Source organism: Pseudorca crassidens, chromosome 5 (genome assembly GCF_039906515.1).
Source record: "Pseudorca crassidens isolate mPseCra1 chromosome 5, mPseCra1.hap1, whole genome shotgun sequence".
NCBI classification, from domain to species: domain Eukaryota; kingdom Metazoa; phylum Chordata; class Mammalia; order Artiodactyla; family Delphinidae; genus Pseudorca; species Pseudorca crassidens.
Genome location: NC_090300.1, coordinates 74,942,075 through 74,955,379, shown reverse-complemented (window position 1 = coordinate 74,955,379; position 13,305 = coordinate 74,942,075). Strand labels below are relative to the sequence as shown.

General features: G+C 34.5%; 1 protein-coding gene across 6 annotated transcripts in view; it reads right to left on the bottom strand.

The window, feature by feature from the left end:
• Window positions 1–2,264: 2,264 nt before the first annotated feature.
• OPA1 (OPA1 mitochondrial dynamin like GTPase) overlaps window positions 2,265–13,305 on the bottom strand; it is a 93,428-nt gene continuing 82,387 nt past the window's right edge. For all 6 annotated transcript variants that reach the window (XM_067738444.1, XM_067738446.1, XM_067738445.1 and 3 more), the window contains 2 exons: window positions 5,126–5,200; window positions 2,265–3,468 (listed from right to left, as the gene is read on the bottom strand). In XM_067738444.1, coding sequence (XP_067594545.1) covers window positions 5,136–5,200 — 65 coding nt within the window. In that variant the 3' untranslated portion in view covers window positions 2,265–3,468; window positions 5,126–5,135. The remainder of the gene's footprint in view (window positions 3,469–5,125; window positions 5,201–13,305) is intronic.

The following is a 13,305-nucleotide window of genomic DNA, read 5'->3' as shown; positions in this document are numbered from 1 at the left end:
GAAGACACAATGCAGCCAAAAATAAATAAATGTAAAAAAAGAAAGAAAGAAAATGGTGGCCATGGCAGCAAAATGCAATTAAAAACATTTAAAAAATATATTTTACCAAAGAAAATACCAAAATGTATTGCAAAGTATCAAGACATGAAAAAGAGCATTGTTAGACCGTAAATTACAACTGTGCAATGGGAGGCATGTGAAATTCAAGCATTCAAAAAAGAGCTACATTTAAGAGGCTTGTAAGACCATGCATTTGGTTATACTGTGACGTCAAGTTATTTCCCTAGGTGCACAGGTTTCTCTCTCTCTCCCTCGTTAAAACAGAGACAACTTAAAAACTGTTCTCCAGAAAGAGAATTATAACATGATTTCAGTATCTTTAATTACTCATCTACACAAATGACCTTAGATCAAGCACAGGCAAAATATAAATTGCAGTAATATCTACACATAGTGTGAAGGTTTTTAAAAATAATACGAGTTCATTCATAGTGCGCAAGTAAAAACAAGGTTAAGTTTTAAATATTCAAACACAAAGCCATGATTATTCAAAAGGTAAGCATATTTATGAGCACAATTCTATACTGCTGAAGTTCCTGAAACTACAGCATATACCAGCTTAGAGAACTGAGATTTAAAAAACAATTACTTTGATCCCCTTTATTGGTAAACTAAAACACCATTATAATTTTTTAGCAGATAAATACCTCCAAAATAAATAAAAAATAAAATTATTAACTAGTTAAGGGATTTACCTTTTAAACCTACACTCTGAATCTTATCCATGTGTAAAATTCCCAAATTATAAGGTCAGGAAACACCACTCTCTGCAATGTTCCCTACTTATTTTTACACTATTCATTTGCATCTGGAGGCTAAATAATTTGTGGGAAGGAGTCTGCTGGAGTAAAGCCTGGAAAGAGGGGATAATACAAAGAAAAGAGAATATAATTAAGCTGCTAAGAAAGGCTGATTGCTCCGCCTATAACTAAAGCTCAGCTGAACTATAATTCAACCGTGAAGCTGCAAGAACTGCTTGTTTCCTGTCATGATTTGCCTACACAGTTTGATTTTTTAAATTGATACCCGGATGAGTAAATTTTAGATATAATCTATTTACAGTTGTTCAGTCTTCCATGCAGAGCTTTGTTCATTCTATTCTTTGCAAATTCTGACATGAAAAACAAATGATTCCTGGTCTGGTTAGAATTTAACTTCTGTATATTGAATTTGTTTTTATTTGTTAAATTTGTATACTTCTGTATAGTGATTTGTTGGTATCTGAATCATTTGTAAGTTCTGAACTACAGACACAATACACAGGGTTTACTGTTGAGAATCTGAATTTTATTTTTTTCTTTTAATAACATCTGCATTTAATAAATACCTGGCTTTCGGGTGGGGAGGGAAGCATGCTTAGTGTGAGACTAGCCATAAGGGAAAAAATGTATAATCCATGAAAGAAGTTGTATTACTGAGGAGGACGGGGAATATCTGGACTCTAATGTGGGATTTTAAATAATATTTTTATTATCTATTTATATATTTAAATTACAAATACTGATCTCAAAGAAATGGAGACATCCATCCTCCCTCCCCCACACCTTTCTTAAATTTATACAAAGAGATGCAATAGTAGTACTGACTTAACATCAGCCTTTTTGCTTGGGGGCAATCTGTAGAAATACAGCTGAGGGCATTCTTCCCTATCCATAGCTCACAGAAATAAACATGGTCCTATTTCTTTTTTTCTTTAGAAATAGATTTGTAGTTATAAAGTGGTTCTGTTTTACAACTGCAAAAATATTAATTAATCATTGCATGATGTTTGCTTCCATGAGGGTGTTTACCCACTGGCCAACACTGGTTAGAGGTAGTTAACCGGTAAGGTCATTTCCTAACCTTTGCACAGAACACGGGGGAGCTCTACTCCCTTTCCATTCACCCACTATCCCTAGGTCTGAAGGATACAGAAATGTCCTTGACTACTCAGCTCCCAAATAAAGTATACTGCTACTAGCTGCTTAAAACTGGATCTACTTTTCTTACCAACCAGTTTAAAACAAATATTTCCTGAATTCTCAATTTTGGAAATATTTTGTGGTATACTTTAACCTTCCATATTAAGTGTCAGATCTTGATAAAGATCACAATAAAGAATGTAGATGTTAAATTTAAAAAAAAAATGTGGGGTGGCAAGGGAACTGTTACCAAAACATAATTTCAAGAAAACTGTAAAATTAAGTAAATTGTAAAATAAAAACTGTCACACAATGGGCATTTTTATTAGAATAAAGGCTTAATGAAATGGCAGTAAAGAGCAGAGTTAAATGAGATAGACATTTAAAGTAAAAAATGGCCTATTTCTTTGCTTTAAAGTCCTTTAGCCAATAAAAAAAATTATATAGAAAATGAAAAGGATGTGAGGATATTATTGTAATTGAACTGCAATGAATTAAACTTTATATTTTTCTTTAAACATTCCGTGAAGAGGTGGATGGTCAACACTATTCTAATTGTTGAAATAATTTCTATTTAAAATACAGTCTTATGAAAGAAGGCTTTTTTCCTGAGGCCTAGCTGAAATGTTTGACAATAGTTGAAATTAGTCTAAATGAAATTAGTCAATTGATTATTCTTAATCTTTCTTATCCTATGTCACAAACCAACAGCTCTGTCAAATGGTAAAAAAAACACTGTTAACAAGAAAGCCTAGCTCAAGTATACAACATCCAAAATGAGTGAATTTCAAATGGGTAGAGAGAGTACAAAAACATCAACTGAATCAAATAGGTAAGCTGCTACTCACTTAGCTTCTACGGCAACTTCTAAGCTGTCAATGAAGGGTTGAAATCTTTCACTGAATGTACACGGAATTGTAATACAAATTAACCTATTTGAGGGGTTTTTCTGTTAACTCGCTTTCTTTCATGAGATGAATATAAACTGAATTATCATGGTCAAATAGTTTCTGGATATAGAACATTACAGATACAGACAACAACTCAGCAGGTTACCATCAATTTATACACAATTGATAGCCTTTAGAAAATTGCCATCAGTTTTATTTCAAAACACCTAGCATTCTTTTCCTGGAAAAGAAACTGACATGGAGTAACATCAGCTAATGAGTTAGTTGAACTAGTGCCACGACAAATCAGACAACAAGCAGGAGAGCGAGCTTCTTATCTTCAAGGACTGAGCCTACTGGCCACACCAAGTTAAATTATCCCAATTTGTCACTTTAATACAAAAAAATACAATGTTAATGCCATTTCCACTGCTTTCCCATTGAAAAGGCAGCTGATGGTTAAAGTGCCTCTAACACGCATAAATTATTTTTATTCCATGACTTTATTTTATGTTTAGAAAGGTGGAATAGCAGAAGAAAAAAAAGGCAGGACAAAAGGCTCTGGAGTTTTCTTTCTTCAGATGTGTGCAGAGGTGATTATATTATGAGTAGGAGGTCTGTAAAAATAAACAGAATTTTCATTGATAAATTTAGGTCTAGGGAGACAAATGTAAAATTTCTAAGTAAATTTTACTACTGCATGATCATAAAAATGTTGAAGCTTAACTGCCTAAGTTTGCTAGTTTTATTAAATTTAAAATATCCACCACCAGAATATAAAATATTTATCAAACATGACGTATGAATCAAATATTGGACTTCATCTTCAGCAAGTATCAGAACTGGTTACTGAAAATGATCAGGCTGAGTAACTCCATGCATCTTAAAACTGTCATTGCGGAAGTATTCTTTAAGATGCTTGGTAACTTTTATTAAATGGTCAGAATGAAGCAAGGCTCCAATTTTACCAGATTTATTCTTTTAAATGGATTTGCAGGATACAAAATAGATCATCTGTCCAATTCACAGATATATGTAACAGTTCGTGGCATAGAGAGTAGAGACAAGTAGGGAACAAAGAAAGTTGGGACAATTTTCCTGTACACAGCTGGCCTCATAGGACTGCCCTGGCCTGCAACTGAGGCAGACACTCTGGCAGGAAAAGGCATGTTCCCAGCAGCAAGACTAACTCCAGATGTCACACTGATCAGCTTAGGGAAGTGACAATGACTGTTCCGTAAAACACTGGTTGGCTGTGGGCTACCTTATTTCATTGAAAAGACAGAAACATACCTTATATTTTTAATGGGGTTTCTGTGAATTTTTCCCCCAAAAAATCATATGTGTAAACAAAGACATCAAGTAAACTGGTGTTTATGAAGAGAATCTCCAAATCCAGAAGACTCTCAAAATGTTCCTAACGTTAACTACTGATAGTAATTAAGATGATGAGGAAGACATCGTAACACTTTATGGTTTTAAAAGAAAATTTTCATACATTGAAGTTGTATAAAACATTTACAAACACAGACACTTAAAAACACTGAATTATGTTTGGTCTGAGTTAAAGATGATTGATATTTAGTTTCTAGATATATTTTTGTGTACACCCATACACCAGTCTTAACTTACGCAAGAGACAAACAAAGTAACAAAGCATTACTCTAAAGCTTTTAACTCCTTCCTCTCTCATTCATTGCTGGTATACTGTTCTGAATGATGTTGGTCTGAGCTGTGCTTCCCTTTCTAGCTTGCTTTCTCAAATATATCGCCCCTACACTACAAGAAAGTAGGTAGTCTGATTTAAGGGCCTTTTCTGAACAGAATGCATCTAGGGAGAGAATAAATCTTTCACATTTCTACTTTCACTTCTGACTGTGTTGCAAGTGAACATATACACAATTATCCATTGAATATGAACAATGAGAAATAAAACAATGAGAGCTGAAGCTCAATTCTTCACATACAGAAACTCTATGAGCCACCTGCACACTATGAAATATCTTAGCTTTACTGACCTTTCTTCTGTTCAAAGAGTTCTAGAGGATATTTTTAGTCTAGCCACAAGGCAATCAAGTTATTCAAAGGAACATCATACATACAAAATTTAGAATCTAGTTTCAGAAATTCCTCCTTTTTAAATTATTTAATTACATTAAGATTATTATTAAGGAACAAGTTGGATATAGTTAAATAGAATGATTATTAAAATAAGTCTAAAATATAAATTTTGTGTTTAGTCATTACCAACGCAATAAGAGGTTTTTTACTCACTTACTACAATTTATTTCTCCTGATGAAGAGCTTCAATAAAAGCATCAAGTTTTTCTTGAATTTCTCTAACTTTCTCTGTGGAGATAAAAAGAGATAATAAATTAGTTAAAAACAAATTTATTTTTCAAAGCATCACAAATCACAGAAGATAAATGGTTTGGGATACTTTAACGACTTGGGAAAAGGGGGGAAAATTACCTTAGCACCACACTCCATCTTATAGCCAAATAAAGTTCGAACAGATTATGTAATAGCAAGAGCTTCTAAATTTTTGGAAGGGGAGGAGCGTGGGTGGGGGTTTGTGACAGATACCTTTGAGGATTTAATACAAGCTGTGGATCCTTACACAGAAAAATGCAAGTATAGATAAATATACCATTATGGATAGAATTTTAAGGAGTTGTCAGATTCTCTGGAGTCTAACCAAGGACTCACAGTTAGCATTATCTGGAACAGAGGAAAATATACAATAATGAAACCATTTTTTAAAATTAGAAGAGAATACAGGTGAGTATATAACTGGCCTTCAACTGGGAAATGACTTTCTAAGTATGAAGTAATGGGAAGAGTTACAAAGATCAACCAATATGACATTAAAATGTACCCTTTATATGTCAAAATGTTCTAAAATTGAACGGCAAAAGAAATTGTACGAAATATTTTCAACAAACATGAAAAAGGAAATAACACTTTAAAAAATAAAAACGTACTTTGCTTGCTGTGAATGAGGAAAGGAAAGTTTAAAAACACCAGAACCACTGATGACAGATTTACATTATTTTATTTGATTTTAGGTTTTCATGTTTATAGATGTTCAAATAAAATCTACAATTTCTCTCTGAAATATAAAAATTTCCTTCAAAATGTAAACTATTCACAGGACACACGCCTATCTCTTAATATTAAAAACAGAAGTCATGACTTATTCTACTTCACTAACCTAATCACGCAGCTCCCGTTTTAAAATACAGGTTATAGTAAGCACGGTAACAAATATTTTTGTCCTGTTAACACAATTTAACATGTTGGTGAGAATTATCAATTAAAGTGAAATGACTGGTTCAAAGCTGGTGATCTAGAGGCAAACCTGCAAAGCATTCTACTTTATATCTTAGAGAAAAAAACATGTAAGAGGTATTAATAGTCAACATTTATATTTCCCCCCGCCCAGAACTTCATGCATACTTTATTTGTTGGCAGTCACTGAATGGCTGCATAGTGCAAAGCCTGAATAAGACAATATTCTCACTCTCATGATGTTTATATTCTTTTTCAGATTTTTTTAAAAATTGAAGTATAGTTGATTTACAACATTTCTATCTTTTAAAAGATACAAATTGTATCATTTAAAAATAAATAATCTGCAATTGAAGATATAAGTATCCCTTTTTAACAGTGAGACAGCATTTGTGATGAGTAGCCAATAAAAAGAACTATCCTTTTTGTAAATTCTTATTAGCATTGCAGGAACTCAACACAGCCTACCAGGGTTGCATATAAAGAATGTAATGTCTTCATCTTCTTTTTCCAGTAATTCAGCACTTCTAATTCTTGATATTAGACCGAGACTAACACACACCAAAAAAAGCCAGGGGAGGGGGATCCCCTATTGTTTTAATCAAATTATTTACTGAGAAAATATGATTTTAGTTATCACAAAGGCAGGAGTAACTCCTTATATATAAAAAATTAAACTCTTGGAAGTTTAGTTTGTACTTTTTGGTAGTCTGTTTTGTTTTTTTTTTGTTTTTAAACTAGCAGTCAAACCAGTAAACATACTTCCTTTCTCAAAATAAGGCCACATTTCTTATTTTAAAAATTATTTCATGTAGTTGCTTAGAAAGAGTTCACCTATTTTCTTCATTGAACATTTAGAGAATTCCAGATACCATAGGTCATCAGTTGAAGAATTTTTAAAGGGGGTTGGGAAACAGGTGGAAAAAAGTTTTCTAAACTGTCTCAAAATTTTGGAAATGGATGGGGTCTTTAAAAAATCATCTAGCTTAAATAGCACAAAACATGGAAATCTAAACCAAGTGTTCAGAGCCTTAGCAGCTCTCTAACATTAGACTGAGAACTATTTCTACTTGGGAAAACTGTACTGTATCAAGAAAGGAAATCATTCTATCTGCTCCATGATCAGAGTACAATCAGGCAGCTGAACGGCCAGCTCTACCCATCCTTTTGCCCTGTCAATGACCTCTATGTTCAGCTGGACAGACTATCTGTGAGTGAGTGATACAGTAGCAACCCTCACAAGACACTGTTCAGAGCAAGATCTATTTGTATTGAAAGAAGCCAAGAGCCACTCTGATGCATGTGCCTAATTGTGGAATCTGAATCAAATTCAAATTCTTCTAAAATTAGAGATAAGTGATGTTTTATGTAAATGAAAGTTAAAAAAAACTAATTAATTTAAATATGAAAACCACAGAATAAAAAATTACCAAATTTCCCTTTAAAAAGCTTTTATACAAAATATTTTACAATCGGAATATCAGGACACTGTACTGAAACCTCAAGAATGACACAAAAAACATTAGTAAGTTACTAGGAAGTAATGCGGGGAGAGGAGAGAAGAGGATGGAAGTAAATGTTAAAAGAAAAAAGAATAGTTGTGATAAATGTATCCTTTTAATACTAAATTGAAAAACACATTTCTTCATTCATTCCTTCACTTATACAATGTACTTAATGGAGTGACATGGGGACACACATTATACCCTGCCTTTGAGAAAAATTCCTTGCTTACTTTCTACCTCTCTCTAAGTCTGTAAGTGTCTACTATGTTTTGCGTGATGTCAGATCCCACATTTCATTTGGTCCTCATACAACCCAGCAGGTTTCACTGCCAAAGATGAGGACATTAAGCCTGGAGAGTTAGCCTTGTCCACACTCCTCCAGTTAAGAAACACGTACTAGATCTGCTACCATATGCAGACTCTAAATGGTAACAAAACAAATGCTATTATTTCAAATGTATTTGGTGAAAGTTTTACCTTTTATGTAAGATAAGACATTTTGATAAAAATTAGGGAGTGAGATAGTTACTGAGCACCTCCTAAGTAGTTCTGTGCCTAGAAATGTCTAAAAAATGTATACTATGCTACCATACTCGGATGAATATTATTACCTCTTGAGGAGACTAGATCTATACACACTTGGAGAGACCCTTGGAGAACAATATAAGAGCAGGAAACTGGCCCAAAAACGTCTAGCATCTTCAGTGTCTACAACAATGTCTGACTCGCTATATATGCTCAATAAATATTTGATAAATGAAGTTCCCAAAAGTATGGCATGGAAAATGAGGGCTGTAGGTTATCAAGAAGGGGAAAAAAGCACTTAACATGCTTCCTGGATGTTATGCCAGGATCACAAGAGCTAGAGCAAGTCTGAGAACAGGAGGCAGGGTATATACACTGACAATGAAGCTCAAGGAAAGCTGGTGGGTCACCTGAACCACATAAAGCACCAAGGAACAGAGAATACTCGGGTCTTAGAACACAGTAGCATTTTGTGGGGGCGGGGGGGGGAATAGGGAGTGGGGTGAGGGACAACTTAATTATTGCACCTTAAGAAGGCTAAAATATGCTGACTACACAAGCACACACAAGCATGATTTCATGCTTTGCAAGGAAGCTATATTACAAATAATATAGCAGCATTATTTTCCATATTTGAATTCATTCATTTTAAATTCTGATGTAAGGTTCCAGCACTGTCTTGTATACCAACTATGCCTCCTGGCTGCACAGAAAACTGAGTTATGTGTAAAAATCAAATTGGAATGTTAGCAACTAACACTTAACACTTTCTGATCCTTCCAAATTAATGTTTCACTATTACAGTGTTTTCAAATCCCCAAATATTATGGTATTTAATTTTTTCACCATTAGAACTTACTTTCCCACAGAAAAATGTGTATATATTAGCATGGCTAATTATACAGCAAACTCCTTTTTCTATTAAATATTTGCAATAAATATTTATATAGTTAAAGAATTCTTATAAATTTGTGATTTACTTGATAAACTAAACCAACTCAGGAAGGGATTAACAAACTGCTATTTTTGTTACACTGAAATAGCCAATTCCACATGTAGTGAATACTGAGTCTACTTTCCATTTGTCCAATGTTTACTTAAAAGATGAACAATTTCAAACATCAATGCATTGTGCTTCTTGATTGAGTCATGAATATTCCCATAATCCCCAACTCATAAACCGTCAGTCTCAGTGAATGAAGTTCCTTCTCTTTTTTCTTTTCTTCGGATGACTTGACACTCATTCATGTTTTGGGTCTCTTTATCTCCACATGAAATGATACTGCTACTCTCATTTTTTTTTTTGAGACTTCTGATACTTGCTCTAAAAGTCTCAAATATAGACTAATCTGTAATTAGGATTTGAATACACTGTGAATACCAAAAGGCCAAACCCGGGAGAAGGTTCACTTCAGTGGTTAATAACAGTTTAGAACAGGAACAAAGAATCACACACAAAACACTACCACATGAACTGAAATAAACCTTTTACAGCTTTTGATCTTTTTAGAGAAAGCATAAAGAAACGAGCTGCAAACTTACTAATGCAGTGTATTTTAAACAAACCACACATCCAAAGATCCAAATGTACCTTAACAGAACTGCTTCATAACATACTGCATACACATTTTGTACCAAGCTTGAGGACACCTTGTAGGTGAGATTTTGCTATAAAAAGCTGTTCACTAAAAGAAGGAACACTTCTTATTATGTTATATATGTTGCTCCTAAACAGGCTTGCTTTTCATTAGACAATTACACTGTAAGTGCTCTTTAGAAATTCAGTATCTAAAGGAATCATCTAGGGAAACAAGCAAAGAAAACCAACCACAAAAAAAGTGAATAACAGACCAGATTCAAGAGTCTCAAAACTACAGTCGAAATCTTAGACTTGGCACAAGAAAAGATGTACACCTCTTACAGTTGAAAGGAAGAGCCAGAGATACAGAGTCAAAGATGTATAGCTAAATCTAACACTTATCTTCTGAATCTTGGCCCTGCAGTGTTTTTTCCCTACAAATAGGTATGATTATTTTTAAACAGACTCATTAATGAAGACAAACAGTATACTTTTGCTTGTTAGAGAAGAAGGAGGCATCGTTTCCTATGTCCTGGAAAGCTGTTTGAGACTTGGACAGGAATTGTAAAGCTGGGTGGGGTCCCAGACTTCCAGGAGTCTGTGAGGTGGAAATAGAGTTCTCTGGGTTATTTCCATTGTTTCCAAAGTTCAAATGGATATCTTTGTTTGGGCCAGAATTACATCTACTCTTGTAACAATTAGTTATTTAGGCTGATTAAAGATATAATTGCAATTTTATGTTTCAAACTAAAACTATGTGCATTGTAGACAGATCTTCTAAAACATGGACTTCACAAGAGTATACAATAATGAAAGGAGTGTTTGATGAAAAAACAATGTTAGGAATCCCTGGTCTAATGCCCCTAACAATCAATGGAGTAGTTATTTCATGACTTTTTATCAAGATGAGAACATAATGTATTAACAGGTATACGATAACGTGATCAGGGGAACTAAGTTTCTAGTCCTGGTTTTGCCTTTAATCTTACAACCGTAGACAAATCACGGTGCTAGTTTCTTTATCTCTAAAATGAGGGAATGAGTCTAAAGAAAGCCCACATTACTCCAAAATTTAGGACTGAAATGTACTATTCTAACTGATCATGTTTTAATTGTACCTTTTAAAACTTGTAAATGGTCTTTTCTTTGTTCTTTAGTATCTTTTTATTTGATGTTAAGCTCCTAGTAAAAAATGCAACCACAAGTGATAATATTATTCTCATAGGGTTACAGAATTCATTGTAGAAAGATCAGTTTTATACTGTTTTTCTTCCCCCAGGAATCAACGTGTGACTGTTTGTATGAATTACCTACTTACAAAAAAGCCTGTCATTTAAAATCACTCAGCAAGTGCTCCAGCACTTGCTATGTAATAGATGCCCATGAATATTCATTCACTGCTCATTCATTTATTTATTGGTGAGTGATCTGACTTAACCAATACTTAATCCAAACATTAAAGATGATTATTTTAAAAATTTGCTATTTCAGACCCCAAAACAATATGATTTAGAAAGAAAGCTGCCATAATAAAGTCTGTGAAGTAAATTATAATTTATGTCTGCTGAATGTATAAACAACTCAAAGTGACTGGTGAATAAATTCAGCCTAAATTTTAAAAACAACTTTAACTGAGCATTTCTACCAGGCTCCTTTCTGGCTAATCAAAACCTCTTAAAAAATACTTTCTTGAATTTTGAAGCCTATTCTCCAAAAGACTTTATTATGGATGAACAAAGAGTAGCTTTATAGCCAGGCCTTTATATTGGTTGGGCCCTTAAACTTTCATAAATAGATGGCAACCCTAATCTCATCTCAGCTGTTAATTCTTATGGACCTGCCCTTAACCAACAGTCACACCATTCCAGGCGCTTGTCAGTGTCAATCAGTGTAAAATCTTGAACTTTCTCTGCTACCTGATACTTATTAAAAGGCTCAGTTGCAAGAAGAAATCACATTTATGGAAAATTGTATGGGGGATATATAATTCATCTATTTCTCTAGATGCTATATATTTCATCTTTAGATAAGCCAAACCAAATAGCTATTTATTTAGATGGCATCATTCTGATTTTGTCCAGAATTGCTTGTTACTGGCCTATACTGAGGAATGTTACAATAAAGAGCCCCATGAAATTCATGATAATGTGCAGTCATTTGATTCAGTATATCATATAACTCAGTGTTCCTCTTATGAGGACTAGTGACTTTTCTCTCAGGTGTATGTACCAGGTATATCTATGCTTCAACTAAGCAACTGCTGTGCTGTTGTCTGAGAGCTATCATAAATCATGTAATCAACTCTGTTTTCCATTTTGCATCAGCTACTGAAACCAACTCCCCCTAAAACGAAGTTCCCCTGCAGGGCTTATGATTAACCTCTCTACCCGAAACTTTATCCCTTTTCTTGTCCCGTCCCTGTCCCCCTGAAGATTGAGAAATAGCAAAGAAAAGAGGGGACTGAAACCGAGCAGGACCTCACGGAGCATTCCCCAGGTACAAGGCCCTCCATGTCCCCTGTTTCGTGTTTGACCTTCCCTGAGTTCCAAAGAGCAGACTCAAGCAGTTAACGATTAGAACAGAGTCACAGGACTCCTAGTTCCTCTTGAAGGGATGTAGATGACAATCTGACGCATATCTTGTTGTTCTGTGGAAACTAAGACGCCACACCCAGTGGAGGAAGGTGACTACATGCTGTCGGCAAGCAAGTAGACCCCAGACTTCTTGGAACTGGAAAGTTGATGACTGAGATTCCCTAAACATCATCCTGTTACCTCACCACCAGCCAATCAGAAGAATGTCCACGAGCTGATCAGGCACCCTGTGAACTTCACACTTAATGGTTGCCTTTAAAAACTGTTCCTGAAAGCCAGCACGGAGTTCAGGTCTTTTGAGCACGAGCTGCCTGCTCTTGCTTGGGGTCCTACAATAAATGCTGTACTTTCCTTCACCACAGCCCACTGTCAGTTGATTGGCTTTGTTGTGCATAGGGCGAGTGGACCAGAGTTCAGTTCGGTAACACTACTAGGAAGCTCAGGGCCAGATATGCAGCTTGCTTATAGCAAAGTACGCAGAACCCTTGAGCACCAATCTTATCCCAAATTTCACATTATTTCACTTGCCTGGATTTTCTCTTCCCTTCCGCCCAATTTTTCCACTCAAGTATTTTTACTTTTTGCACAGGGTAGATCTTTACAAGCTGCCTCAAAATGTTTGGGGAATAAGGCAGGGAATTAAACTAACAAGCTAGTTTGTAGAAGATATACCACTAGGTAGCTGATTCATATAATATACTATAATATTCTAAAAATAATCTTGTTATACTGGTAATACTTTTTAAATCAGTAATTTAAGAACATTTTGGGAGGACAACATTTGTCACATTTAACCTTCTATGAATAATCCCTACATGAGAGAAAAAAATAAATTATTTTTATTTCTGCTCAATTCTCGGAAAACTCAATGATATAAAAATCTATACTTAAAGTCATTATTTTCAGCAAAAGAAAAAAATCATACAGCTTTATGGGATTCATGATCGTCTTTTTAAATGT